Below are 27,190 nucleotides of genomic sequence, written 5' to 3' on the forward strand. Positions count from 1 at the left end.
CTGTGTGAGTGTGAGTGAGGGCCTGAGAGAGCTGTGTGAGTGTGAGTGCCGGGCTGAGAGAGCTGTGTGAGTGTGAGTGAGGGCCTGAGAGAGCTGTGTGAGTGTGAGTGAGGGCCTGAGAGAGCTGTGTGAGTGTGAGTGAGGGCCTGAGAGAGCTGTGTGAGTGCGGGCCTGAGAGAGCTGTGTGAGTGTGAGTGTCGGGCTGAGAGAGCTGTGTGAGTGAGGGCCTGAGAGAGCTGTGTGAGTGTGAGTGAGGGCCTGAGAGAGCTGTGTGAGTGTCGGGCTGAGAGAGCTGTGTGAGTGAGGGCCTGAGAGAGCTGTGTGAGTGTCGGGCTGAGAGAGCTGTGTGAGTGAGGGCCTGAGAGAGCTGTGTGAGTGAGGGCCTGAGAGAGCTGTGTGAGTGAGGGCCTGAGAGAGCTGTGTGAGTGTCGGCCTGAGAGAGCTGTGTGAGTGAGGACCTGAGAGAGCTGTGTGAGTGTCGGGCTGAGAGAGCTGTGTGAGTGTGAGTGTCGGGCTGAGAGAGCTGTGTGAGTGAGGGCCTGAGAGAGCTGTGTGAGTGAGGGCCTGAGAGAGCTGTGTGAGTGAGGGCCTGAGAGAGCTGTGTGAGTGAGGGCCTGAGAGAGCTGTGTGAGTGAGGGCCTGAGAGAGCTGTGTGAGTGTCGGGCTGAGAGAGCTGTGTGAGTGTGAGTGAGGGCCTGAGAGAGCTGTGTGAGTGTGAGTGCCGGGCTGAGAGAGCTGTGTGAGTGTGAGTGAGGGCCTGAGAGAGCTGTGTGAGTGTGAGTGAGGGCCTGAGAGAGCTGTGTGAGTGAGGGCCTGAGAGAGCTGTGTGAGTGTGAGTGCGGGCCTGAGAGAGCTGTGTGAGTGAGGGCCTGAGAGAGCTGTGTGAGTGAGGGCCTGAGAGAGCTGTGTGAGTGAGGGCCTGAGAGAGCTGTGTGAGTGTGAGTGTCGGGCTGAGAGAGCTGTGTGAGTGTCGGGCTGAGAGAGCTGTGTGAGTGTGAGTGAGGGCCTGAGAGAGCTGTGTGAGTGTGAGTGCCGGGCTGAGAGAGCTGTGTGAGTGTGAGTGAGGGCCTGAGAGAGCTGTGTGAGTGTGAGTGAGGGCCTGAGAGAGCTGTGTGAGTGTGAGTGAGGGCCTGAGAGAGCTGTGTGAGTGCGGGCCTGAGAGAGCTGTGTGAGTGTGAGTGTCGGGCTGAGAGAGCTGTGTGAGTGAGGGCCTGAGAGAGCTGTGTGAGTGAGGGCCTGAGAGAGCTGTGTGAGTGCGGGCCTGAGAGAGCTGTGTGAGTGTGAGTGTCGGGCTGAGAGAGCTGTGTGAGTGCGGGCCTGAGAGAGCTGTGTGAGTGCGGGCCTGAGAGAGCTGTGTGAGTGTGAGTGTCGGGCTGAGAGAGCTGTGTGAGTGAGGGCCTGAGAGAGCTGTGTGAGTGTGAGTGAGGGCCTGAGAGAGCTGTGTGAGTGTGAGTGAGGGCCTGAGAGAGCTGTGTGAGTGTCGGGCTGAGAGAGCTGTGTGAGTGAGGGCCTGAGAGAGCTGTGTGAGTGAGGGCCTGAGAGAGCTGTGTGAGTGAGGGCCTGAGAGAGCTGTGTGAGTGTGAGTGCGGGCCTGAGAGAGCTGTGTGAGTGAGGGCCTGAGAGAGCTGTGTGAGTGTGAGTGTCGGGCTGAGAGAGCTGTGTGAGTGTCGGGCTGAGAGAGCTGTGTGAGTGTGAGTGAGGGCCTGAGAGAGCTGTGTGAGTGTCGGCCTGAGAGAGCTGTGTGAGTGTGAGTGAGGGCCTGAGAGAGCTGTGTGAGTGAGGGCCTGAGAGAGCTGTGTGAGTGTCGGGCCTGAGAGAGCTGTGTGAGTGAGGGCCTGAGAGAGCTGTGTGAGTGAGGGCCTGAGAGAGCTGTGTGAGTGAGGGCCTGAGAGAGCTGTGTGAGTGAGGGCCTGAGAGAGCTGTGTGAGTGTGAGTGTCGGGCTGAGAGAGCTGTGTGAGTGAGGGCCTGAGAGAGCTGTGTGAGTGTGAGTGTCGGGCTGAGAGAGCTGTGTGAGTGTCGGGCTGAGAGAGCTGTGTGAGTGTGAGTGAGGGCCTGAGAGAGCTGTGTGAGTGTCGGCCTGAGAGAGCTTTGTGAGTGTGAGTGAGGGCCTGAGAGAGCTGTGTGAGTGTCGGGCTGAGAGAGCTGTGTGAGTGTGAGTGTCGGGCTGAGAGAGCTGTGTGAGTGCCGGGCTGAGAGAGCTGTGTGAGTGAGGGCCTGAGAGAGCTGTGTGAGTGTGAGTGCCGGGCTGAGAGAGCTGTGTGAGTGCGGGCTGAGAGAGCTGTGTGAGTGTGAGTGTCGGGCTGAGAGAGCTGTGTGAGTGAGGGCCTGAGAGAGCTGTGTGAGTGTGAGTGTCGGGCTGAGAGAGCTGTGTGAGTGCGGGCTGAGAGAGCTGTGTCAGTGTGAGTGTCGGGCTGAGAGAGCTGTGTGAGTGTGAGTGCCGGGCTGAGAGAGCTGTGTGAGTGCGGGCTGAGAGAGCTGTGTGAGTGCGGGCTGAGAGAGCTGTGTGAGTGTCGGGCTGAGAGAGCTGTGTGAGTGCGGGCTGAGAGAGCTGTGTGAGTGTCGGGCTGAGAGAGCTGTGTGAGTGCCGGGCTGAGAGAGCTGTGTGAGTGTGAGTGAGGGCCTGAGAGAGCTGTGTGAGTGTGAGTGAGGGCCTGAGAGAGCTGTGTGAGTGTGAGTGAGGGCCTGAGAGAGCTGTGTGAGTGCGGGCCTGAGAGAGCTGTGTGAGTGTGAGTGTCGGGCTGAGAGAGCTGTGTGAGTGAGGGCCTGAGAGAGCTGTGTGAGTGTCGGGCTGAGAGAGCTGTGTGAGTGAGGGCCTGAGAGAGCTGTGTGAGTGAGGGCCTGAGAGAGCTGTGTGAGTGTGAGTGCGGGCCTGAGAGAGCTGTGTGAGTGAGGGCCTGAGAGAGCTGTGTGAGTGAGGGCCTGAGAGAGCTGTGTGAGTGAGGGCCTGAGAGAGCTGTGTGAGTGAGGGCCTGAGAGAGCTGTGTGAGTGTGAGTGTCGGGCTGAGAGAGCTGTGTGAGTGTCGGGCTGAGAGAGCTGTGTGAGTGTGAGTGAGGGCCTGAGAGAGCTGTGTGAGTGTGAGTGCCGGGCTGAGAGAGCTGTGTGAGTGTGAGTGAGGGCCTGAGAGAGCTGTGTGAGTGTGAGTGAGGGCCTGAGAGAGCTGTGTGAGTGCGGGCCTGAGAGAGCTGTGTGAGTGTCGGGCTGAGAGAGCTGTGTGAGTGAGGGCCTGAGAGAGCTGTGTGAGTGAGGGCCTGAGAGAGCTGTGTGAGTGCGGGCCTGAGAGAGCTGTGTGAGTGTGAGTGTCGGGCTGAGAGAGCTGTGTGAGTGCGGGCCTGAGAGAGCTGTGTGAGTGCGGGCCTGAGAGAGCTGTGTGAGTGAGGGCCTGAGAGAGCTGTGTGAGTGTCGGGCTGAGAGAGCTGTGTGAGTGAGGGCCTGAGAGAGCTGTGTGAGTGAGGGCCTGAGAGAGCTGTGTGAGTGCGGGCCTGAGAGAGCTGTGTGAGTGTGAGTGTCGGGCTGAGAGAGCTGTGTGAGTGAGGGCCTGAGAGAGCTGTGTGAGTGTGAGTGAGGGCCTGAGAGAGCTGTGTGAGTGTGAGTGAGGGCCTGAGAGAGCTGTGTGAGTGTCGGGCTGAGAGAGCTGTGTGAGTGAGGGCCTGAGAGAGCTGTGTGAGTGAGGGCCTGAGAGAGCTGTGTGAGTGAGGGCCTGAGAGAGCTGTGTGAGTGTGAGTGCGGGCCTGAGAGAGCTGTGTGAGTGAGGGCCTGAGAGAGCTGTGTGAGTGTGAGTGTCGGGCTGAGAGAGCTGTGTGAGTGTCGGGCTGAGAGAGCTGTGTGAGTGTGAGTGAGGGCCTGAGAGAGCTGTGTGAGTGTCGGCCTGAGAGAGCTGTGTGAGTGTGAGTGAGGGCCTGAGAGAGCTGTGTGAGTGAGGGCCTGAGAGAGCTGTGTGAGTGTCGGGCCTGAGAGAGCTGTGTGAGTGAGGGCCTGAGAGAGCTGTGTGAGTGAGGGCCTGAGAGAGCTGTGTGAGTGAGGGCCTGAGAGAGCTGTGTGAGTGTGAGTGTCGGGCTGAGAGAGCTGTGTGAGTGTCGGGCTGAGAGAGCTGTGTGAGTGTGAGTGAGGGCCTGAGAGAGCTGTGTGAGTGTCGGCCTGAGAGAGCTTTGTGAGTGTGAGTGAGGGCCTGAGAGAGCTGTGTGAGTGTCGGGCTGAGAGAGCTGTGTGAGTGTGAGTGTCGGCCGGGAAGGCTGTGTGAGTGCCGGGCTGAGAGAGCTGTGTGAGTGAGGGCCTGAGAGAGCTGTGTGAGTGTGAGTGCCGGGCTGAGAGAGCTGTGTGAGTGCGGGCTGAGAGAGCTGTGTGAGTGTGAGTGTCGGGCTGAGAGAGCTGTGTGAGTGAGGGCCTGAGAGAGCTGTGTGAGTGTGAGTGTCGGGCTGAGAGAGCTGTGTGAGTGCGGGCTGAGAGAGCTGTGTCAGTGTGAGTGTCGGGCTGAGAGAGCTGTGTGAGTGTGAGTGCCGGGCTGAGAGAGCTGTGTGAGTGCGGGCTGAGAGAGCTGTGTGAGTGTCGGGCTGAGAGAGCTGTGTGAGTGTCGGGCTGAGAGAGCTGTGTGAGTGTCGGGCTGAGAGAGCTGTGAGTGTCGGCCTGAGAGAGCTGTGTGAGTGTGAGTGAGGGCCTGAGAGAGCTGTGTGAGTGTCGGGCTGAGAGAGCTGTGTGAGTGTGAGTGCCGGGCTGAGAGAGCTGTGTGAGTGCCGGGCTGAGAGAGCTGTGTGAGTGTCGGGCTGAGAGAGCTGTGTGAGTGTGAGTGCCGGGCTGAGAGAGCTGTGTGAGTGTGAGTGAGGGCCTGAGAGAGCTGTGTGAGTGAGGGCCTGAGAGAGCTGTGTGAGTGCGGGCTGAGAGAGCTGTGTGAGTGTGAGTGCGGGCCTGAGAGAGCTGTGTGAGTGAGGGCCTGAGAGAGCTGTGTGAGTGTCGGGCTGAGAGAGCTGTGTGAGTGTCGGGCTGAGAGAGCTGTGTGAGTGTGAGTGTCGGGCTGAGAGAGCTGTGTGAGTGTGAGTGAGGGCCTGAGAGAGCTGTGTGAGTGTCGGCCTGAGAGAGCTGTGTGAGTGTGAGTGAGGGCCTGAGAGAGCTGTGTGAGTGTCGGGCTGAGAGAGCTGTGTGAGTGCCGGGCTGAGAGAGCTGTGTGAGTGTGAGTGCCGGGCTGAGAGAGCTGTGTGAGTGCGGGCTGAGAGAGCTGTGTGAGTGTCGGGCTGAAAGAGCTGTGTGAGTGTGAGTGAGGGCCTGAGAGAGCTGTGTGAGTGTAAGTGTCGGGCTGAGAGAGCTGTGTGAGTGCGGGCTGAGAGAGCTGTGTCAGTGTGAGTGTCGGGCTGAGAGAGCTGTGTGAGTGTGAGTGCCGGGCTGAGAGAGCTGTGTGAGTGTCGGGCTGAGAGAGCTGTGTGAGTGTCGGGCTGAGAGAGCTGTGTGAGTGTCGGCCTGAGAGAGCTGTGTGAGTGTCGGCCTGAGAGAGCTGTGTGAGTGTGAGTGAGGGCCTGAGAGAGCTGTGTGAGTGTCGGGCTGAGAGAGCTGTGTGAGTGTGAGTGCCGGGCTGAGAGAGCTGTGTGAGTGTCGGGCTGAGAGAGCTGTGTGAGTGTGAGTGCCGGGCTGAGAGAGCTGTGTGAGTGTGAGTGAGGGCCTGAGAGAGCTGTGTGAGTGTGAGTGCGGGCCTGAGAGAGCTGTGTGAGTGCGGGCCTGAGAGAGCTGTGTGAGTGTCGGGCTGAGAGAGCTGTGTGAGTGTGAGTGTCGGGCTGAGAGAGCTGTGTGAGTGTCGGGCTGAGAGAGCTGTGTGAGTGTGAGTGTCGGGCTGAGAGAGCTGTGTGAGTGAGGACCTGAGAGAGCTGTGTGAGTGTCGGCCTGAGAGAGCTGTGTGAGTGTGAGTGAGGGCCTGAGAGAGCTGTGTGAGTGTCGGGCTGAGAGAGCTGTGTGAGTGTGAGTGTCGGGCTGAGAGAGCTGTGTGAGTGCCGGGCTGAGAGAGCTGTGTGAGTGTGAGTGCCGGGCTGAGAGAGCTGTGTGAGTGCGGGCTGAGAGAGCTGTGTGAGTGAGGGCCTGAGAGAGCTGTGTGAGTGAGGGCCTGAGAGAGCTGTGTGAGTGAGGGCCTGAGAGAGCTGTGTGAGTGAGGGCCTGAGAGAGCTGTGTGAGTGTGAGTGCCGGGCTGAGAGAGCTGTGTGAGTGTCGGGCTGAGAGAGCTGTGTGAGTGCGGGCTGAGAGAGCTGTGTGAGTGTGAGTGTCGGGCTGAGAGAGCTGTGTGAGTGTCGGGCTGAGAGAGCTGTGTGAGTGAGGGCTGAGAGAGCTGTGTGAGTGTGAGTGTGAGTGTCGGGCTGAGAGAGCTGTGTGAGTGTCGGGCCTGAGAGAGCTGTGTGAGTGTCGGGCCTGAGAGAGCTGTGTGAGTGTCGGCCTGAGAGAGCTGTGTGAGTGTGAGTGCGGGCTGAGAGAGCTGTGTGAGTGTCGGGCTGAGAGAGCTGTGTGAGTGAGGGCCTGAGAGAGCTGTGTGAGTGTCGGGCTGAGAGAGCTGTGTGAGTGTCGGCCTGAGAGAGCTGTGTGAGTGAGGGCCTGAGAGAGCTGTGTGAGTGTCGGGCTGAGAGAGCTGTGTGAGTGCGGGCTGAGAGAGCTGTGTGAGTGTGAGTGTCGGGCTGAGAGAGCTGTGTGAGTGTCGGGCCTGAGAGAGCTGTGTGAGTGTCGGGCCTGAGAGAGCTGTGTGAGTGTGGGCCTGAGAGAGCTGTGTGAGTGTCGGCCTGAGAGAGCTGTGTGAGTGTGAGTGAGGGCCTGAGAGAGCTGTGTGAGTGAGGGCCTGAGAGAGCTGTGTGAGTGAGGGCATGAGAGAGCTGTGTGAGTAAGGGCCTGAGAGAGCTGTGTGAGTGTGAGTGAGGGCCTGAGAGAGCTGTGTGAGTGTCGGGCTGAGAGAGCTGTGTGAGTGTCGGGCTGAGAGAGCTGTGTGAGTGTGAGTGTCGGGCTGAGAGAGCTGTGTGAGTGTGAGTGAGGGCCTGAGAGAGCTGTGTTAGTGTGAGTGCGGGCTGAGAGAGCTGTGTGAGTGCCGGGCTGAGAGAGCTGTGTGAGTGTGTGTGTCGGGCTTAGAGAGCTGTGTGAGTGTGAGTGTCGGGCTGAGAGAGCTGTGTGAGTGTGAGTGAGGGCCTGAGAGAGCTGTGTGAGTGTGAGTGTCGGGCTGAGAGAGCTGTGTGAGTGCGGGCTGAGAGAGCTGTGTCAGTGTGAGTGTCGGGCTGAGAGAGCTGTGTGAGTGTGAGTGCCGGGCTGAGAGAGCTGTGTGAGTGCGGGCTGAGAGAGCTGTGTGAGTGCGGGCTGAGAGAGCTGTGTGAGTGTCGGGCTGAGAGAGCTGTGTGAGTGTCGGGCTGAGAGAGCTGTGTGAGTGTCGGGCTGAGAGAGCTGTGTGAGTGTCGGGCTGAGAGAGCTGTGTGAGTGTCGGGCTGAGAGAGCTGTGTGAGTGTGAGTGCGGGCTGAGAGAGCTGTGTGAGTGTTGGGCTGAGAGAGCTGTGTGAGTGTTGGGCTGAGAGAGCTGTGTGAGTGTGAGTGAGGGCCTGAGAGAGCTGTGTGAGTGTCGGCCTGAGAGAGCTGTGTGAGTGAGGGCCTGAGAGAGCTGTGTGAGTGTCGGGCTGAGAGAGCTGTGTGAGTGAGGGCCTGAGAGAGCTGTGTGAGTGTCGGGCTGAGAGAGCTGTGTGAGTGAGGGCCTGAGAGAGCTGTGTGAGTGTCGGGCTGAGAGAGCTGTGTGAGTGAGGGCCTGAGAGAGCTGTGTGAGTGAGGGCCTGAGAGAGCTGTGTGAGTGAGGGCCTGAGAGAGCTGTGTGAGTGTCGGCCTGAGAGAGCTGTGTGAGTGAGGACCTGAGAGAGCTGTGTGAGTGAGGGCCTGAGAGAGCTGTGTGAGTGAGGGCCTGAGAGAGCTGTGTGAGTGAGGGCCTGAGAGAGCTGTGTGAGTGAGGGCCTGAGAGAGCTGTGTGAGTGAGGGCCTGAGAGAGCTGTGTGAGTGTCGGGCTGAGAGAGCTGTGTGAGTGAGGGCCTGAGAGAGCTGTGTGAGTGAGGGCCTGAGAGAGCTGTGTGAGTGAGGGCCTGAGAGAGTTGTGTGAGTGAGGGCCTGAGAGAGCTGTGTGAGTGTGAGTGAGGGCCTGAGAGAGCTGTGTGAGTGTCGGGCTGAGAGAGCTGTGTGAGTGTCGGGCTGAGAGAGCTGTGTGAGTGTGAGTGAGGGCCTGAGAGAGCTGTGTGAGTGAGGGCCTGAGAGAGCTGTGTGAGTGAGGGCCTGAGAGAGCTGTGTGAGTGTGAGTGCCGGGCTGAGAGAGCTGTGTGAGTGTCGGGCTGAGAGAGCTGTGTGAGTGTCGGGCTGAGAGAGCTGTGTGAGTGTGAGTGCCGGACTGAGAGAGCTGTGTGAGTGAGGGCCTGAGAGAGCTGTGTGAGTGTGAGTGTCGGGCTGAGAGAGCTGTGTGAGTGCCGGGCTGAGAGAGCTGTGTGAGTGTGAGTGTCGGGCTGAGAGAGCTGTGTGAGTGCCGGGCTGAGAGCTGTGTGAGTGTGAGTGCCGGGCTGAGAGAGCTGTGTGAGTGTGAGTGCCTCTTTTTATATTCATCTGAATGGGAGGGGGGGTTGTATATACATATATGTGAGTGGGGGGGGCTGGGAGATGTGTGTACACATACATGTGATATTAGCGCTCACCCCAAATCCCCCCCTAACTGGCCTTCAGGCTGGGCCCCCTTAGCCCATAACAAGGTTACAGATATATAGAAACATTGGGGTAACAGTCACCCCGCTATAGTTCCAGGGGTACCCAGGGCACAAATAAGCACTCACCCCAAATCCCCCCCTAACTGGCCTTCAGGCTGGGCCCCCTTAGCCCATAACAAGGTTACAGATATATAGAAACATTGGGGTAACAGTCACCCCGCTATAGTTACAGGGGTACCCAGGGCACAAATAAGCACTCACCCCAAATCCCCCCCTAACTGGCCTTCAGGCTGGGCCCCCTTAGCCCATAACAAGGTTACAGATATATATAAACATTGGGGTAACAGTCACCCCGCTATAGTTCCAGGGGTACCCAGGGCACAAATAAGCACCCCAAATCCCCCCCTAACTGGCCTTCAGGCTGGGCCCCCTTAGCCCATAACAAGGTTACAGATATATAGAAACATTGGGGTAACAGTCACCCCACTATAGTTCCAGGGGTACCCAGGGCTCAAATAAGCCCTCACCCCAAATCCCCCCCTAACTGGCCTTCAGGCTGGGCCCCCTTAGCCCATAACAGGGTTACAGATATATAGAAACATTGGGGTAACAGTCACCCCGCTATAGTTCCAGGGGTACCCAGGGCACAAATAAGCACCCCAAATCCCCCCCCCTAACTGGCCTTCAGGCTGGGCCCCCTTAGCCCATAACAAGGTTACAGATATATAGAAACATTGGGGTAACAGTCACCCCGCTATAGTTCCAGGGGTACCCAGGGCACAAATAAGCACTCACCCCAAATCCCCCCCTAACTGGCCTTCAGGCTGGGCCCCCTTAGCCCATAACAAGGTTACAGATATATAGAAACATTGGGGTAACAGTCACCCCGCTATAGTTCCAGGGGTACCCAGGGCACAAATAAGCACTCACCCCAAATCCCCCCCTAACTGGCCTTCAGGCTGGGCCCCCTTAGCCCATAACAAGGTTACAGATATATAGAAACATTGGGGTAACAGTCACCCTGCTATAGTTCCAGGGGTACCCAGGGCACAAATAAGCACTCACCCCAAATCCCCCCTAACTGGCCTTCAGGCTGGGCCCCCTTAGCCCATAACAAGGTTACAGATATATAGAAACATTGGGGTAACAGTCACCCCGCTATAGTTCCAGGGGTACCCAGGGCACAAATAAGCACTCACCCCAAATCCCCCCCTAACTGGCCTTCAGGCTGGGCCCCCTTAGCCCATAACAAGGTTACAGATATATAGAAACATTGGGGTAGCAGTCACCCCGCTATAGTTCCAGGGGTACCCAGGGCACAAATAAGCACTCACCCCAAATCCCCCCCTAACTGGCCTTCAGGCTGGGGCGCCTGGCAGTGAGTTCTGCTCTGCACTAGGGCCCACGTGGGTGCCATGTGATTATGCAGAGCAGGTAGGGGGGCACAGTGCCAGGGACACAGGAGGGGGTGGGTACCTAATGGCAGGGGGCAGGGTGCCAGAGACACGGGGGGAGGGGGGCAGGGTGCCAGAGACACGGGGGGAGGGGGGGCAGGGTGCCAGAGTCACGGGGGGGAGGGGGGGCAGGGTGCCAGAGTCACGGGGGGGAGGGGGGGCAGGGTGCCAGAGACACAGGGGGAGGGGGGCAGGGTGCCAGAGACACAGGGGGGGGGGGGCGGGTACATAGCTCTCAGTACTGCAGACTCAGCCTGTGACCCAGTTGGCAGTGGGCACAGGGGTGACGTGGAAGGGATAGCGGCGCTGGTGCCCTGGGGCTTTAGTGCCACATAAGTATCAGCCATAGAATGTGCCCGTTAACCTGTAGGGGGGGCTACAGTCAGGCAGAGGGGGTACATGGGGGCAAGAGCCCACACAGCAAAGGAAGAAGTGGGCGCAGGGAATACCATGCCCTGGAATGGGTCGGGCACCCACACAGTACCCATGGGGGGTTCCTTGTTATAGTGCCAGGCACTTACCCATAACAAACATGGGCAGCCCAGTGGTGTGTGGGGCATCTGGGGCTTTGGGGTATAAATGCCTGGGGCACTTTGGATCCATCTCTCTCGCTCATGGCACCAGGCCTGCATTTGATTGGTCTGTAGGGCTGACTCTGTTGTTTCTGATTGGGCAGGGAGCACTGGGTGCTGTTTCCCCCTTTATGTCTCCTGTCTGTGGTTACAGTGTTCCAGACGGGCATGGTGGGCTACCCCGAGGCCCTCACCGACCCCTCCTACAGGGCCCAGATCCTGGTACTGACATATCCGCTGATTGGGAACTACGGGATCCCGCAGGATGAACTGGACCAGTTTGGCCTCAGTCGGGTAAGGGAACCCCATTGTGCGGACACAGGAAGAGGAAGTCATGTGATCTGGGCAGTACTTGGCTATGGCCCATCCCATTCAATGTACTGCAGGGACAGTCAGCTTGTGGCTCCTGCTGAACTACAGCTCTCAGCGTGCCAGTCAGTCTGTGCTGTAGAACTATCACCATTGGCACCTCTCCCTCAGTGATTACCCATAATCCCCCTCACACGCTGGGGGAGGGGCTGTGAGCTCTCCATCACTTTCCATAATCCGTATTCCCCGGGGGTCTGGGCCTGTGTCGTCTCCTTATCGCACATTCCTGGGGGTGACCTTGAGTGTCCGCTCCTTCCCAGGATCTCTGCCCCCGAGACTGCTGGGAACAAGGACATACTCTGTGTCGGTGGGCACCGTGCCATTGGGGAGATGGGGCACTTACTGTGCCCTGTGGTGCCATAGCTGCCCAGGGCACTGGGGAACAACCCTCTCTTTAAAGGGGCAGTTAACCCTCACAAAACTTACTGTTTTCAAATAGTTCAAATATTTCTTCATTGGTTTCTGATTTGTATCATTTTCTGTAAGTTTGGGAAACAAACTCATTTCTGAATCTCATTTCCCAGCAGCCCCTACTGAGTGTTACTAACATCTGTCCCATAGCAACTGTTACAGTTGGTCCATTAGTTGGTCCATTTCCCAGCAGCCCCTACTAAGCATGCTCCCTGAGTGTTACTGAGGTCTGTCCCATAGCAACTGTTAGTTGGTCCATTAGTTGGTCAATTTCCCAGCAGCCTCCACTGAGCATGCTCTCTGAGCGTTACTAACGTCTGTCCCTTAGCAACTGTTATAATAGTGGGTTCAGGTACCACTGAGCCAGCTTCCCATTGGCCACAATAACCCCCCAATAGGGTGACTTTTCTGGTGCCGCCTCTTCAGTCATTTGTCACTTTTGCCCCCAGTGGTTCGAGTCCAGCAAGATTCACGCCTCGGCGCTGATTATTGGGGAGCGGTCCCGGAACCCCAGTCACTGGAGCTGTGACATCTCATTGAACCAGTGGCTCAAACAGCAGGGAATCCCCGGACTGGAAGGTACTGGGGGGTTGTTTGTTCATCATGGTGCAGCCCCCAGACAGATAAATATCCCCCCAGATGCTTAGAGGGAAGGGACAGTGGGGGTCATTTATAAACACTGGGCAGTAACCAATAGCAACCAATCTGTGATAAGATTTTTTTCAGCCATCTGCGGATAGGTTGCCATGGGTTACTGCCCAGGTGCAAATATGCCTGTGTGTACCCTGTGCCCCATGTCCCCCCCGTGCCTGATATGCTCCCTGTGCCCCCCGTGCCTAATATGCTCCCTGTGCCCCCCGTGCCTAATATGCTCCCTGTGCCCCCCGTGCCTAATATGCTCCCTGTGCCCCCCGTGCCTAATATACTCCCTGTGCCCTCCGTGCCTAATATGCTCCCTGTGCCCCCCGTGCCTAATATGCTCCCTGTGCCCCTCGTGCCTAATATGCTCCCTGTGCCCCCCCGTGCCTAATATACTCCCTGTGCCCCCCGTGCCTAATATACTCCCTGTGCCCCCCGTGCCTAATATGCTCCCTGTGCCCCCCGTGCCTAATATGCTCCCTGTGCCCCCCGTGCCTAATATGCTCCCTGTGCCCCCCGTGCCTAATATGCTCCCTGTGCCCCCCGTGCCTAATATACTCCCTGTGCCCCCCGTGCCTAATATACTCCCTGTGCCCCCCGTGCCTAATATGCTCCCTGTGCCCCTCGTGCCTAATATACTCCCTGTGCCCCCCGTGCCTAATATACTCCCTGTGCCCCCCGTGCCTAATATACTCCCTGTGCCCCCCGTGCCTAATATGCTCCCTGTGCCCCCCGTGCCTAATATACTCCCTGTGCCCCCCGTGCCTAATATACTCCCTGTGCCCCCGTGCCTAATATGCTCCCTGTGGCCCCGTGCCTAATATGCTCCCTGTGCCCCCCGTGCCTAATATACTCCCTGTGCCCCCCGTGCCTAATATACTCCCTGTGCCCCTCGTGCCTAATATGCTCCCTGTGCCCCCGTGCCTAATATGCTCCCTGTGCCAGCCGTGCCTCATATACTCTCTGTGCCCCATGTGCCCCCCGTGCCTAATATGCTCCCTGTGCCCCCCCAGGTGTGGATACCCGGGCACTCACCAAGAAGATCCGAGAGAAGGGCACCCTGCTGGGCAAGCTCATACCAGTGGGCACAGAGGAGAGCCAGGTCCCTTATGAAGATCCTGCCAAGAGGAACCTGGTTCAGGAGGTGTCATTGAAGGTGAGGGGCAATATGCCTGGGGCATTGGGAGGGGGTAGGTATTGTAAAGGGCAACTTCATTTGTATGTGTTATATGCCTGGCAGCACTGGGGGCCTAGGTCCAGTTCCAGCCAAGCCAACCAGTGTGTGTGGTTCCCCTGGGGTTCCTCCCAGTACCCTGGTTTCCTCCCACACCCCAAGTGTTGCAAGCTCACTGGGGCAGGGGCTGATGGGAATGGGATAGGGCCCTTAGATTGTAAGCTCACTGGGGCAGGGGCTGATGGGAATGGGATAGGGACCTTAGATTGTAAGCTCACTGGGGCAGGGGCTGATGGGAATGGGATAGGGACCTTAGATTGTAAGCTCACTGGGGCAGGGACTGATGGGAATGGGATAGGGACCTTAGATTGTAAGCTCACTGGGGCAGGGGCTGACGGGAATGGGATAGGGACCTTAGATTGTAAGCTCACTGGGGCAGGGACTGATGGGAATGGGATAGGGACCTTAGATTGTAAGCTCACTGGGGCAGGGACTAATGGGAATGTGATAGGGACCTTAGATTGTAAGCTCACTGGGGCAGGGGCTGAAGGGAATGGGATAGGGACCTTAGATTGTAAGCTCACTGGGGCAGGGACTAATGGGAATGGGATAGGGACCTTAGATTGTAAGCTCACTGGGGCAGGGGCTTATGGGAATGTGATAGGGTCCTTGGATTGTAAGCTCACTGGGGCAGGGACTGATGGGAATGGGATAGGGACCTTAGATTGTAAGCTCACTGGGGCAGGGACTGATGGGAATGGGATAGGGACCTTAGATTGTAAGCTCACTGGGGCAGGGACTGATGGGAATGGGATAGGGACCTTAGATTGTAAGCTCACTGGGGCAGGGGCTGATGGGAATGGGATAGGGACCTTAGATTGTAAGCTCACTGGGGCAGGGGCTGATGGGAATGTGATAGGGACCTTAGATTGTAAGCTCACTGGGGCAGGGACTGATGGGAATGGGATAGGGACATTAGAGTGTAAGCTCACTGGGGCAGGGACTGATGGGAATGGGATAGGGACCTTAGATTGTAAGCTCACTGGGGCAGGGACTGATGGGAATGGGATAGGGACCTTAGATTGTAAGCTCACTGGGGCAGAGACTGATGGGAATGGGATAGGGACCTTAGATTGTAAGCTCACTGGGGCAGGGACTGATGGGAATGGGATAGGGACATTAGAGTGTAAGCTCACTGGGGCAGGGACTGATGGGAATGGGATAGGGACCTTAGATTGTAAGCTCACTGGGGCAGAGACTGATGGGAATGGGATAGGGACCTTAGATTGTAAGCTCACTGCGGCAGGGGCTGATGGGAAGGGGCCTGTGGGTAATGGTAGAGAATAGGCCTTACTGTGTGTTTATGGGGGTTGTGCCCATATGATGATGATGATGATGACCACCTTCCTGCCCCTGTAGGAGCCCCGAGTGTACAATGCGGGGGGCACAGTGAGAATCGCTGCCCTGGACTGTGGTTTGAAGTTCAACCAGATTCGCTGCCTGTGCCAGAGGGGGGCCGAGGTGACGGTGCTGCCATGGGACTATCCAATCAGCAGTGCAGGTAGTGTTCCCTCTGTCATGGGGGAGGGACAGCTGGGGGAGGGGCATCATGATGGGGGAGGGGCATCGTGATGGGGGGGAGGGAAAGCTGGGGTGGGGCATCATGATGGGGGGAGGGACATTGTAATGGGGGGAGGGCAGTATATTGGGGGTGGGGCATTGTAATGGGGGGAGGGCAGTGTATTGGGGGGGAGAGTTGCTCAGTTGGATGCAGTGCCCCCTGTCACTCATTTAACCCTTTTCCCTCAGAGTGTGACGGCCTGTTCCTCAGTAACGGCCCCGGGGACCCCACGTTCTGTCAGAGCTCCGTGCGGAACATCAGGGACTTCATTTCCGAGGAGAAGCCGAAACCCGTGTTTGGGATCTGTCTGGGCCACCAGATCCTCTCTCTGGTTATAGGCGCCCACACCTACAAGATGAAGTAAGTGAGCAGCAGTCCTGCCCTGCTTTATGGCTGAGATTCTAGCTATCTGTATAACAGAGCATTCTGTCACAGTGGCACAGATCCTATCTGATCCCCCCATTGTAAGCAGCAGTCCTGCCCTGCTTTATGGCTGAGATTCTAGCTATCTGTATAACAGAGCATTCTGTCACAGTGGCACAGATCCTATCTGATCCCCCCCATTGTAAGCAGCAGTCCTGCCCTGCTTTATGGCTGAGATTCTAGCTATCTGTATAACAGAGCATTCTGTCACAGTGGCACAGATCCTATCTGATCCCCCCCCCATTGTAAGCAGCAGTCCTGCCCTGCTTTATGGCTGAGATTCTAGCTATCTGTATAACAGAGCATTCTGTCACAGTGGCACAGATCCTATCTGATCCCCCCATTGTAAGCAGCAGTCCTGCCCTGCTTTATGGCTGAGATTCTAGCTATCTGTATAACAGAGCATTCTGTCACAGTGGCACAGATCCTATCTGATCCCCCCCCCATTGTAAGCAGCAGTCCTGCCCTGCTTTATGGCTGAGATTCTAGCTATCTGTATAACAGAGCATTCTGTCACAGTGGCACAGATCCTATCTGATCCCCCCATTGTAAGCAGCAGTCCTGCCCTGCTTTATGGCTGAGATTCTAGCTATCTGTATAACAGAGCATTCTGTCACAGTGGCACAGATCCTATCTGATCCCCCCATTGTAAGCAGCAGTCCTGCCCTGCTTTATGGCTGAGATTCTAGCTATCTGTATAACAGAGCATTCTGTCACAGTGGCACAGATCCTATCTGACCCCCCATTGTAAGCAGCAGTCCTGCCCTGCTTTATGGCTGAGATTCTAGCTATCTGTATAACAGAGCATTCTGTCACAGTGGCACAGATCCTTTCTCTAGCGGCCCTCCTGTCAGTGCAGACGTTAGGGGGTTTTGTCTGTGATCACCTCTGGAGGCAGGACAGAGAATTTAGACCTAGTGGCTCCTGGTCCCTCCCACTGTATATAAGGCTCGTCTCCACCCTCACTCCTCAGTTCTTTGTCCTGCCTCGGAGGTGTAGGACAGCTAGTTAGTTTCACAATTTCCCTTTTTAATTTTATTTATTATTTTATTCACCTATACTGTTAAATTAATATCTTAATGCAATATAATAATTAGTGAACAGGATTGACTAGGACACACAGCTGTCCTAGTGGAAAAATTCTACAGATTCCTTGGGATGACTGGAGCACTTGGGCACGCAGAGCTGCCCCTGCAAGTGCTGGCTCACACACAGTTGATGGCACTTGGGTACGCAGAGCTACCCCTACAAGTGCGGGCTGACACACAGCTATGCGCATTTGGGCACGCAGAGCTGCCCCTACAAATGCTGCCTGATGCACAAATTGGGACACAAGGGTACGCAGAGCTACCCATGATTGTGATCCCCACCATGGAGCTACAGCAGCCAGCCTAACAACCTGCAGCACAGGCCTGGGCTCAATGGGACACGCAGAGCTGTTCCCAGAGCAGAGCGCACATGGGGCTCCTAACCCAGACAGACCCGCAATGGCACCCTACCTCACAAGCGCGTAGAGAAGGCCCCGCTCGCAGCGTGGCAGCGCACTTCCGGGTTGCTAGACAATTCGCGCCGAATGCGAGTGCGCACCTAGGGATTCGCGCCAGAACGTCGACGCGATGACGTCACACTATGCGCCCCTGCACCGCGGACACAGCGCGGCATTACAGGAGCGCTCCTAAACAGCGCGACTATAGTGGGGAAGCAGCAGTGCTCTCATAGCACACAGCACATTAAAAGAAAGCGCTTAATTGCCCTATACAGCACAGATTAATACCAATCCTCTACTACAAGCATTCAATACAGAATAGCATGGAGAAGGCTGATTCACTCAAAGACCTCAGAGAGGTTATACAGTCAGCTAAAAAACAAAAGAAACCAGACAAACTACCTAAATGCAAGGTATGTAAGCACTCTCTAAGAAAATCAGAGAGAAATTACTGTACTGACTGCAAACCTGCCTCACAGACTCCTTCTGCAACTGAGCCACCTATTCTCTCCCCACAAGCATCACAGGCTCAGGATGCAGCCTCACTGCCAAACACCCCTCAGGCCAACTCCCCATTACCCCCAGCCACTGACCAACCTATAGCACAGGCACCTATACCCATGCCCTGGGAGGATAATCCGCTGGCCCATACTTCTAACCAAGTACCAGCCCAGTTTGGGGAATTCCTACAGTGGATTATGAACACAGTACAACCACCACAAGCTCAGGGGGGGCAGACTAAAGCCCGAGATAACAGGAAGCGCAAAGCCACAGTCACCCTACCTTCCTCCTCAGAATCAGAAGAGGGGCTAGCTTCAGACTCAGAGGCAGACGAACTACTCAGTCAGAATTCAGATTTTTCAACTCATTCACAACCCCAATCAGAGTCAGACTCTGATGAAGAGGGAACAGCCTCTGCCTCCCCAGAGACCTCTAAAAGGTTACTAAGGGAGATGATGCAGACACTAGAGATTAAGGATGAGACGGTACCCTTATCTAGGGCTGATAAACTTTTAGGAGTTCAAAAAAAGTCCAAACTAGCTTTCCCAGTGTTCAACTCCCTCACACAGGCAATTGAGGCAGAGTGGGCCCAACCGGAGCGCCGAATTGCGCTCACACAAAGATTTTTCAAAACATACCCTGTGCCAGAGGAACACCAGAAGAAGTGGGATAAAGCACCTAAGGTTGATTCCGCAGTAGCCAGGCTATCTAGGCAAACTGCCATACCAGCCGAGGAGGCGGCATTCAAAGACCCATTAGACCGCAGGATGGAATCCATTCTAAAACGCTCCTATACACAAGCAGCAGCGATCCTTAGACCCGCAGTGGCATCAGCAGGCTTAGCCAGAACAGCCAGACATTGGGCCTTGGAGTTAGCACGCCATCCACCAGCATCTAAACAACAATTACAGATGGAAGTGGACAAACTATCCACCACCTTGTCATTTCTAGCAGAATCCGCCCTGGAAATTACCAGGCTAGCGGCCAAAGCAACTTCCAACGCAGTGGTGGCCCGTCGAGCTCTATGGTTACGGCATTGGACGGGAGATACAGCATCTAAAATGAGGTTATTATCACTGAAATTTACAGGAGAGTCCTTATTCGGACCTGACTTGAAACAAATCATATCAGATGTTACAGGGGGAAAAAGCACTTTCCTACCCACCAGCAAGAAACAAAGATTTGACCCTTCTAACAGATACTCCGGGAGGAGAGGATGGTCCTCACAGACGAGACCATTTCGTCCCTTTCGCTCGGGCTTCAGAAACTCCCCAGCTGACCAGGGAGCAAGACGTGGCAGACCCACATGGCAGCAGCACGCCCGCAGCAATATCAGGAAACCTAATACTACCAAACCCAACTCAGCCTGACTCAACCAGGCAACTGGGGGTACAAAAGGTTGGGGGCAGATTACAGCAATTTCTGGGAACATGGGAAACACACGTTACAGACAAGTGGGTACTAACCATAATCAGCCAAGGCTACAGAATTCCTTTCTCACCACAACTTCCACAAGGAAGGTTCCTCCCATCATCCACTGCACCGCACAAACAACACTTGCTTCAACAAGCGGTAAATACCCTACTACTCTCAGGAGTAGTAGAACAGGTCCCAGAACACCACAAATACAGGGGTTTCTACTCCAATCTGTTCCTGGTACGAAAGAAGGAGGGATCCTTCAGACCAGTCCTCAACTTAAAGCCATTAAACCCAATGGTCCTCAACCAAAGATTCAAAATGGAATCCGTAAGATCAGTAGTAGCCGCCATGGAACCAGAGATCTTCATGACAACAATAGATCTGCAAGACGCCTACCTGCACATACCAATCTACCCAGCGTCACGCAAATTCCTCAGATTCGCAATCAACAACACACACTACCAATTCACAGCACTACCCTTTGGGCTATGTACTGCACCGCGTATTTTTACCAAAGTACTTGCACCAATAGTGGCATACCTGAGAACCCTGGGAGTGCACATCATACCATATCTGGACGACCTCTTAATAAAAGCACCCACTGCACAGCAAGCAGTAAAGGACACCAACCTGTGTCTTCAAGTCCTAACACAACATGGCTGGTTAATAAATTATCGCAAAAGCTCCCTGACGCCATCCCAGAAGATACTATTCCTGGGCCTGATTTTCGACTCCAAGACACAGAGGGTCTTCCTAACCCAAGACAAAGTCGACACATTAATCTCGACAACGCGATCCTTCCTGACCAAAGAAAGGACCTCAGCAGAGGATTGCTTACACCTCCTGGGATTAATGGTATCAATCCTGGAGGCAGTACCTTTCGCCAAATTCCACCTCAGACCACTACAACTCAACTTCCTGAGGTGCTGGAACAAGAACCACCAGAACCTACAACAAGAGATAACCATCACTCAAACAACCAGAACCAGTCTTCTCTGGTGGACGATGGTCGGCAACCTTCAACAAGGAAGGAGTTGGGCAACCACGACCTGGGAAGTAGTAACCACCGATGCCAGCCTCAGAGGATGGGGGGCGGTATACAGAAACCTCACACTCCAGGGAACATGGTCCAGAGAGGAAAGCCAATTACCAATCAATGTGCTAGAACTTCGAGCAATCGCTCTAGCACTAGAGAACTGGTCAACAGTCCTACAAGCTCAGGCAGTCCGAGTACAATCCGACAATGCAACTGCAGTAGCTTATGTCAACAAGCAAGGGGGCACCCACAGCAGAATGGCTATGCAGGAGGCTTCCAGAATACTTACCTGGGCAGAACGCACAGTACCGAGCATCTCAGCAGTCTTCATTCCAGGAGTATTGAATTGGGAAGCGGACTATCTGAGCAGGACGACCATCGACCACGGGGAATGGTCCCTCAACAAGGAGATCTTCCAACAACTAATTCACAGGTGGGGGGACACCGGAAATAGACATACTGGCCTCAAGACACAACACAAAGCTTCCACTTTACTGCGCCAGAACAAAGGACCCGGGAGCGGCGTTTGTGGACGCACTAGTCATACCATGGGATTTCAGGATGGTATATGCATTCCCACCGCTAGCCATCCTACCCAGGGTAATCAGGAAACTGAGACAGTCCAACACAGTCACAATACTTATAGCCCCGGACTGGCCGAACAGAGTCTGGTACTCAGATCTCATCAATTTATCAATTGCCAGGCCCTGGCGACTACCTCCACGACCCGACCTCTTAACTCAAGGGCCAATAAAGCACCCCAACTTACAGATGCTCCGCTTAACTGCGTGGCTCTTGAGGCCGACTGGTGGCGGCAACAAGGATTTTCACAGAACGCAATAAACATCTTCTTGCGAGCCCGCAAGCAGTCTACCGACAAAACATACCATAGGGTCTGGAGAACCCTCTTAAACTGGTGCAGACAGAAAGACATTCACTGGAAAGATATCTCCACAGTTCAGGTGGTTGAATTTCTAACAGAAGGGTTTCAGAAGGGACTGAGCTTACGCACTCTAAAAACCCAAATTTCGGCAGTCACAGCACTGACACATTTTAAATGGGCTGAAGACCCTATGGTCCAACAGTTTGTCAGAGGTGTAACTAGATCCCGTCCACCCCTTAGAGAACCCCTAGCAACATGGGACTTACCATTGGTCCTATCCGCACTACAACAACCACCTTTTGAACCTCTGGCATTATGTGAGCTCAAGTGGTTGTCACTTAAAGTGGCCTTTCTAATAGCGATTACATCGGCAAAACGGGTGTCTGAGATGGCGGCACTCTCCAGCGAGGAACCATGGCTCACACTTCACCATGACAAAGCAGTACTCAGGACTGCACCAGGTTTCCTGCCGAAGGTGGTAACAGAACGTCATATGAACCAAGACATAATTTTACCTTCCTTCTGTCCAAAACCGTCCAACGAGAGAGAGAGACTGCTTCATAAATTGGACGTGGTCCGGGCACTCCGGATTTACTTAAAGAGATCGGCAGACTATAGACAGTCAGAGAGCCTCCTAATATCTTATGCCACTACGCACAAGGGTAAAGCTGTATCTAAAAGAACTATAGCCCGTTGGCTAGTTGAGACTATCCATACAGCATACGACCGCAGAAACGTACCCAGACCGTTCGCAGTGAAAGCCCACTCTACACGGGCACAGAGTACCTCATGGGCACTGCAGAACCTAGCAACAGCAGACCAGATCTGCCGAGCAGCCACTTGGGTCTCTCCAAATACCTTTATTAAGTTCTATAAGTTAAATGTTTATGCTTCTCAACCGGCCGTGTTTGGCCGAAAAGTTTTACAAGCGGCTGTGGCATAGTGCCAGGAACACTATACACGGCATACTAAAAGTTTTACCCACCCAGTTAAGGGACAGCTTTGGAACGTCCCCTAACGTCTGCACTGACAGGAGGGCCGATAGAGAAAAGGAGATTTTATACTCACCGGAAAATCCTTTTCTCGTAGGCCCGAACTGTCAGTGCAGTAAGTCCCACCCAGGCTGATTTAGTATGGGCACCGGGACCTCTCTTCTCGCTATCTTTCTACCTTATGTCTCTTGGCCTTCCTTCTATCTGTACTGTCTCCACCGACTGAGCTTACCAACAGAACTGAGGAGTGAGGGTGGAGACGAGCCTTATATACAGTGGGAGGGACCAGGAGCCACTAGGTCTAAATTCTCTGTCCTGCCTCCAGAGGTGATCACAGACAAAACCCTTAACGTCTGCACTGACAGTTCGGGCCTACGAGAAAAGGATTTTCCGGTGAGTATAAAATCTCCTTATCTGATCCCCCCATTGTAAGCAGCAGTCCTGCCCTGCTTTATGGCTGAGATTCTAGCTATCTGTATAACAGAGCATTCTGTCACAGTGGCACAGATCCTATCTGATCCCCCCCATTGTAAGCAGCAGTCCTGCCCTGCTTTATGGCTGAGATTCTAGCTATCTGTATAACAGAGCATTCTGTCACAGTGGCACAGATCCTATCTGATCCCCCCCATTGTAAGCAGCAGTCCTGCCCTGCTTTATGGCTGAGATTCTAGCTATCTGTATAACAGAGCATTCTGTCACAGTGGCACAGATCCTATCTGATCCCCCCATTGTAAGCAGCAGTCCTGCCCTGCTTTATGGCTGAGATTCTAGCTATCTGTATAACAGAGCATTCTGTCACAGTGGCACAGATCCTATCTGATCCCCCCATTGTAAGCAGCAGTCCTGCCCTGCTTTATGGCTGAGATTCTAGCTATCTGTATAACAGAGCATTCTGTCACAGTGGCACAGATCCTATCTGATCCCCCCATTGTAAGCAGCAGTCCTGCCCTGCTTTATGGCTGAGATTCTAGCTATCTGTATAACAGAGCATTCTGTCACAGTGGCACAGATCCTATCTGATCCCCCCATTGTAAGCAGCAGTCCTGCCCTGCTTTATGGCTGAGATTCTAGCTATCTGTATAACAGAGCATTCTGTCACAGTGGCACAGATCCTATCTGATCCCCCCATTGTAAGCAGCAGTCCTGCCCTGCTTTATGGCTGAGATTCTAGCTATCTGTATAACAGCGCATTCTGTCACAGTGGGATTAACCTGAATGTTTGCCCCCAGGTACGGGAATCGTGGGCACAACCAGCCGTGCATCCATGAGAGCTCTCGGCGCTGCTTCATAACCTCACAGAACCATGGATACGCCGTGGACCCAAACACTTTACCGGAAGGCTGGTCTCCTCTGTTCACGAATGCCAACGACCAATCAAATGAGGGAATTATCCATGATTCTAAGCCCTTTTTCAGGTACTGGGGGGACGGGGGCAGAAAGAGTGCAGATGCAGGGCAGTATGGGGGTACAGCATATTGTACATTCCTTCTCTGTATATTTGTATTTATACATATGGGTAGGGGGTGCCATAGTGTTTCCCTTAGACAGTACAGTATGGGGGTACAGCTTATTGTGTGCCCAGAACATTCCCTCTCTGTATATTTGTATTTATACATATGGGTAGGAGGTGCCATAGTGTTTCCCTTAGACAGTACAGTATGGGGGTACAGCTTATTGTGTGCCCAGAACATTCCTTCTCTGTATATTTGTATTTATACATATGGGTAGGAGGTGCCATAGTGTTTCCCTGTAACATTTCCGTTGCCGCTTGGTATGTTTAAGAGCCCCAGCGCTTGCCCTAATGCCCAGTTCTTGCCCCCCAGTGTGCAGTTCCACCCCGAGCACTGTGCTGGGCCCATGGATCTGGTCGGCCTGTTTGATGTGTTCCTGGACACTGTGAGAGACCGGAAGGCTGGAGATTCAGGAGAGAAGACGGGTGAGTGGAGGGGCTATGGGTACTAGGGGCCCGAGTGCTGCCCGTGGGGCAGTAACAGAATGGGGGGGGGATACACACTGTAACCTGGGGCAGATGCACCATAGGGGCCCGAGTGCTGCCCATGGGACAATAACAGAATGGGGGGATATACACTGTAACCTGGGGCAGATACACCATAGGGGCCCGAGTGCTGCCCAAGGGGCAATAACAGAATGGCAGGGGGATATACACTGTAACCTGGGGCAGATGCACCATAGGAGTGGGAGCTGATGGCTCGTGAGTCTGGTTTAGGGATTTACCCCCCTCCCTGTGTTCCCCCCCCAGTTAAACAGCGAGTGACTGAGCTGCTCACATACAAGGAGTCTCCCAGTGTCACAGACCTAGAGGCCTCTCGCCCACACAAAGTGCTGATCCTGGGCTCAGGGGGGCTGTCGATTGGCCAGGCCGGGGAGTTCGACTACTCTGGCTCCCAGGTACATTTCCCTCCCGGCCGCAGTGTTATTGCCCCCCCTGCACCCCCCGTTCCTTCTCTCTGTATTATTTCTCTTCTGAGCTGTGCAGTGGGAGGGGCAGGCGCCATGTCCCATAACTCCCTGCTGGCTGTCATTCTGCAGTGGGAGGGGCAGGCGCCATGTCCCATAACTCCCTGCTGGCTGTCATTCTGCAGTGGGAGGGGCAGGCGCCATGTCCCATTAGGGGGGGCACGTGAGTTACTTTCCTTTGCCCCCTGCAGGCCATCAAAGCTCTGAAGGAAGAGAACATCCAGACTGTCCTGATTAACCCCAACATCGCCACAGTGCAGACATCGAAAGGCCTCGCCGACAAGGTTTATTTCCTGCCAATCACCCCTGAATATGTCACTCAGGTAAGTGTTTCCCTCCTCATCCTCTCTCTCCAGCAAGGAGGCTCCTGTCTCTATAAGGGGTTAACTAAATGGGTGGAGCATCACAGCTTGGTGTTTGTGGGGTTCACTTGGCAAGTCTATGCGCCTGGGAGGGACACGGGGCTCCCCTAGGGAATGGGAGCCCAGATGGGCCAGTACCATAGAAACATAGAACCCAGTAGGGGAAGAGACTGGGAGGGACACAGGGCTCCCCTGAGCAGGAAGTAAGGTGGGGCATAAATAGTTTGATCTCAGGCAGTTAGCCAATAGGAAGCTCTGATGGCCCAGTAGGGGAGGAGACTGGGAGGGACACAGGGCTCCCCTGAGCAGGAAGTAAGGTGGGGCATAAATAGTCTGATCTCAGGCAGGTATCCAATAGGAAGCTCTGATGGCCAGTAACCATAGAAACATAGAACCCAGTAGGGGAGGAGACTGGGAGGGACACAGGGCTCCCCTGAGCAGGAAGTAAGGTGGAGCATAAATAGTCTGATCTCAGGCAGTTAGCCAATAGGAAGCTCTGATGGCCAGTAACCATAGAAACAAAGAACCCAGTAGGGGAGGAGACTGGGAGGGACACAGGGCTCCCCTGAGCAGGAAGTAAGGTGGGGCATAAATAGTCTCATCTCAGGCAGTTAGCCAATAGGAAGCTCTGATGGCCAGTAACCATATAAACATAGAACCCAGTAGGGGAGGAGACTGGGAGGGACACAGGGCTCCCCTGAGCAAGAAGTAAGGAGGAACATGAAGAGTCTGATGTCCTTCCCAGGTGATAAAGAATGAGCGGCCAGATGGGATCCTCCTGACGTTTGGGGGTCAGACTGCATTGAACTGTGGGGTGGAGCTGACCAAGCAGGGAGTCCTAGAGAAGTACAATGTGCGGGTTCTGGGGACCCCTGTGAAGTCCATTGAAATGACGGAAGATCGCAAAGTGTTTGTGGAGAAGATGGAGGAGATTGGAGAACACGTGGCCCCCAGTGAGGCAGCTTTCTCCTTAGAGCAGGTAAGAGATTACTGTGGGTGTCTCTTGTGTCCGTGATATGGGGGGGCATGGTGTGACTGCAACTCTCTGCACAATAAGTTCCCCCCCAGTATTGTGAGATAAATACAGCATTGCACATAGAGCTTCTGTAGTCACGCACAGGAAGCAAATCAGCCTGGCCAATCAGCTGGGTAGGAGGATCTATTGGACCAACCAAAAAAGTCCCTGCTAAAATAATTGTGACACAGCAAATTCTCATGGTTTACAGTAAGTGCTACACATGTGATCGCCTGGCTACATGTATGTTATGTGCGTGTAGCAATGAGCCCTCCTCTTGTTATTGCACTTTATGTACCATCTGTGCCACCTGTGCGGGCAAGAGCCCAGTGATGGTGTATAACGCAGGGTGGCAGGGAGTGGGGTAAGTGTCATTTAAACCTGAAATCACAAATGGCACCCGTAATGAAACGCCAACCTGCCGGGAATCTTCCGGGTCCCTGAAACCCACACGCCTGGCACAGTTCTCTGCCCATATGCCCCGTGCCCACATGCTGCTTCTTTATATTAATGCTCTTGTGCCTCCAGGCCCAGGCTGCTGCAGAACGTCTCGGGTATCCGGTTTTGGTCCGGTCGGCCTACGCGCTGGGCGGCCTTGGATCTGGATTTGCCAGTACCAAGGAGGAGTTGACTGCCCTGGTGTGCCAGGCCTTCGCCCACACCACACAGGTCCTGGTGGATAAATCCCTGAAGGGCTGGAAGGAGATAGAGTACGAAGTCGTGCGGGACGCCTATAATAACTGTGTCACGGTGAGAATGCCCTACTCACGGGGTAGTGCCCAGGTGTGGGCGGCACACAGGGTTGGAGATGGGCTGGGGCTTTGCCCACCTGCTGACGCGCAGACCAGTCGTTCCATCATGGAGCCTTAGGGGTACATTGGGCTAAATGTGTGCCAAGTCGGTGCCGCTGAACCCTTCTGCTCTTCTCCTCCCAGGTGTGCAACATGGAGAACGTAGATCCCCTGGGCATTCACACTGGCGAGTCCATCGTGGTAGCTCCCAGCCAGACGCTGAACGATCGAGAGTACAACATGCTGCGCAACACGGCCATTAAGGTTATCCAGCACCTCGGCATTGTGGGCGAGTGTAACATACAGTACGCCCTAAACCCGGAGTCTGAGCAGGTAACTGGCACCCTGGAACCCAAACGGGTCATAGAGTCGGTCCCAAACCTGAAGGGCACTAACATATTGGGCTTTATTCCTTCTCCCCCCCAGTATTACATCATCGAGGTGAACGCACGGCTGTCTCGCAGCTCAGCCCTGGCGAGTAAAGCAACTGGTTACCCCCTGGCGTATGTGGCTGCCAAGCTGGCACTGGGAATTCCTCTGCCCGTTCTCAGGTACAGCGCTCTGTGGCCCTGCAAGTTCCTCAGCTTGTCCCTGTGGAGGCTAAAGACTGGGCCACTCATTTTGTAGTGTCCGTTGAGCTTTCCCTCTTTGTTGGGGGTCAATCACGCTGTGGATTTCACTTGTTATTGCCATTTTGTTTGCCCAGAAACTCCGTGACCAACTCCACCACAGCCAACTTTGAGCCCAGCCTGGATTACTGTGTGGTGAAGGTTCCGCGCTGGGACCTGAGCAAGTTCTTGCGAGTCAGCACCAAGATTGGCAGCTCCATGAAGAGTGTGGGTAGGTGAATATGGGGCTTTGGGGGGGGGGGGGGTATTAGATGTGGGAGGTGT

At 54.9% G+C, this 27,190-nt stretch overlaps 1 protein-coding gene across 3 annotated transcripts in view; it reads left to right on the forward strand.

Moving 5' to 3' along the window:
• The window catches only part of cad (carbamoyl-phosphate synthetase 2, aspartate transcarbamylase, and dihydroorotase), a 48,425-nt gene that overhangs the window by 251 nt on the left and 20,984 nt on the right, over positions 1-27,190 (forward strand). For all 3 annotated transcript variants that reach the window (XM_031901932.1, XM_031901930.1, XM_031901931.1), the window contains exons 2-15: positions 10,852-10,991; positions 11,927-12,056; positions 13,130-13,272; positions 14,710-14,851; positions 15,100-15,271; positions 22,881-23,066; positions 23,475-23,587; positions 23,912-24,060; positions 24,321-24,452; positions 25,237-25,470; positions 26,035-26,256; positions 26,442-26,630; positions 26,724-26,848; positions 27,004-27,137. In XM_031901932.1, the coding sequence (XP_031757792.1) occupies positions 10,852-10,991; positions 11,927-12,056; positions 13,130-13,272; positions 14,710-14,851; positions 15,100-15,271; positions 22,881-23,066; positions 23,475-23,587; positions 23,912-24,060; positions 24,321-24,452; positions 25,237-25,470; positions 26,035-26,256; positions 26,442-26,630; positions 26,724-26,848; positions 27,004-27,137 (2,211 nt within the window). The remainder of the gene's footprint in view (positions 1-10,851; positions 10,992-11,926; positions 12,057-13,129; positions 13,273-14,709; positions 14,852-15,099; positions 15,272-22,880; positions 23,067-23,474; positions 23,588-23,911; positions 24,061-24,320; positions 24,453-25,236; positions 25,471-26,034; positions 26,257-26,441; positions 26,631-26,723; positions 26,849-27,003; positions 27,138-27,190) is intronic.

The sequence above is a fragment of the Xenopus tropicalis genome, chromosome 5 (assembly GCF_000004195.4).
Source record: "Xenopus tropicalis strain Nigerian chromosome 5, UCB_Xtro_10.0, whole genome shotgun sequence".
NCBI classification, from domain to species: Eukaryota; Metazoa; Chordata; class Amphibia; order Anura; family Pipidae; genus Xenopus; species Xenopus tropicalis.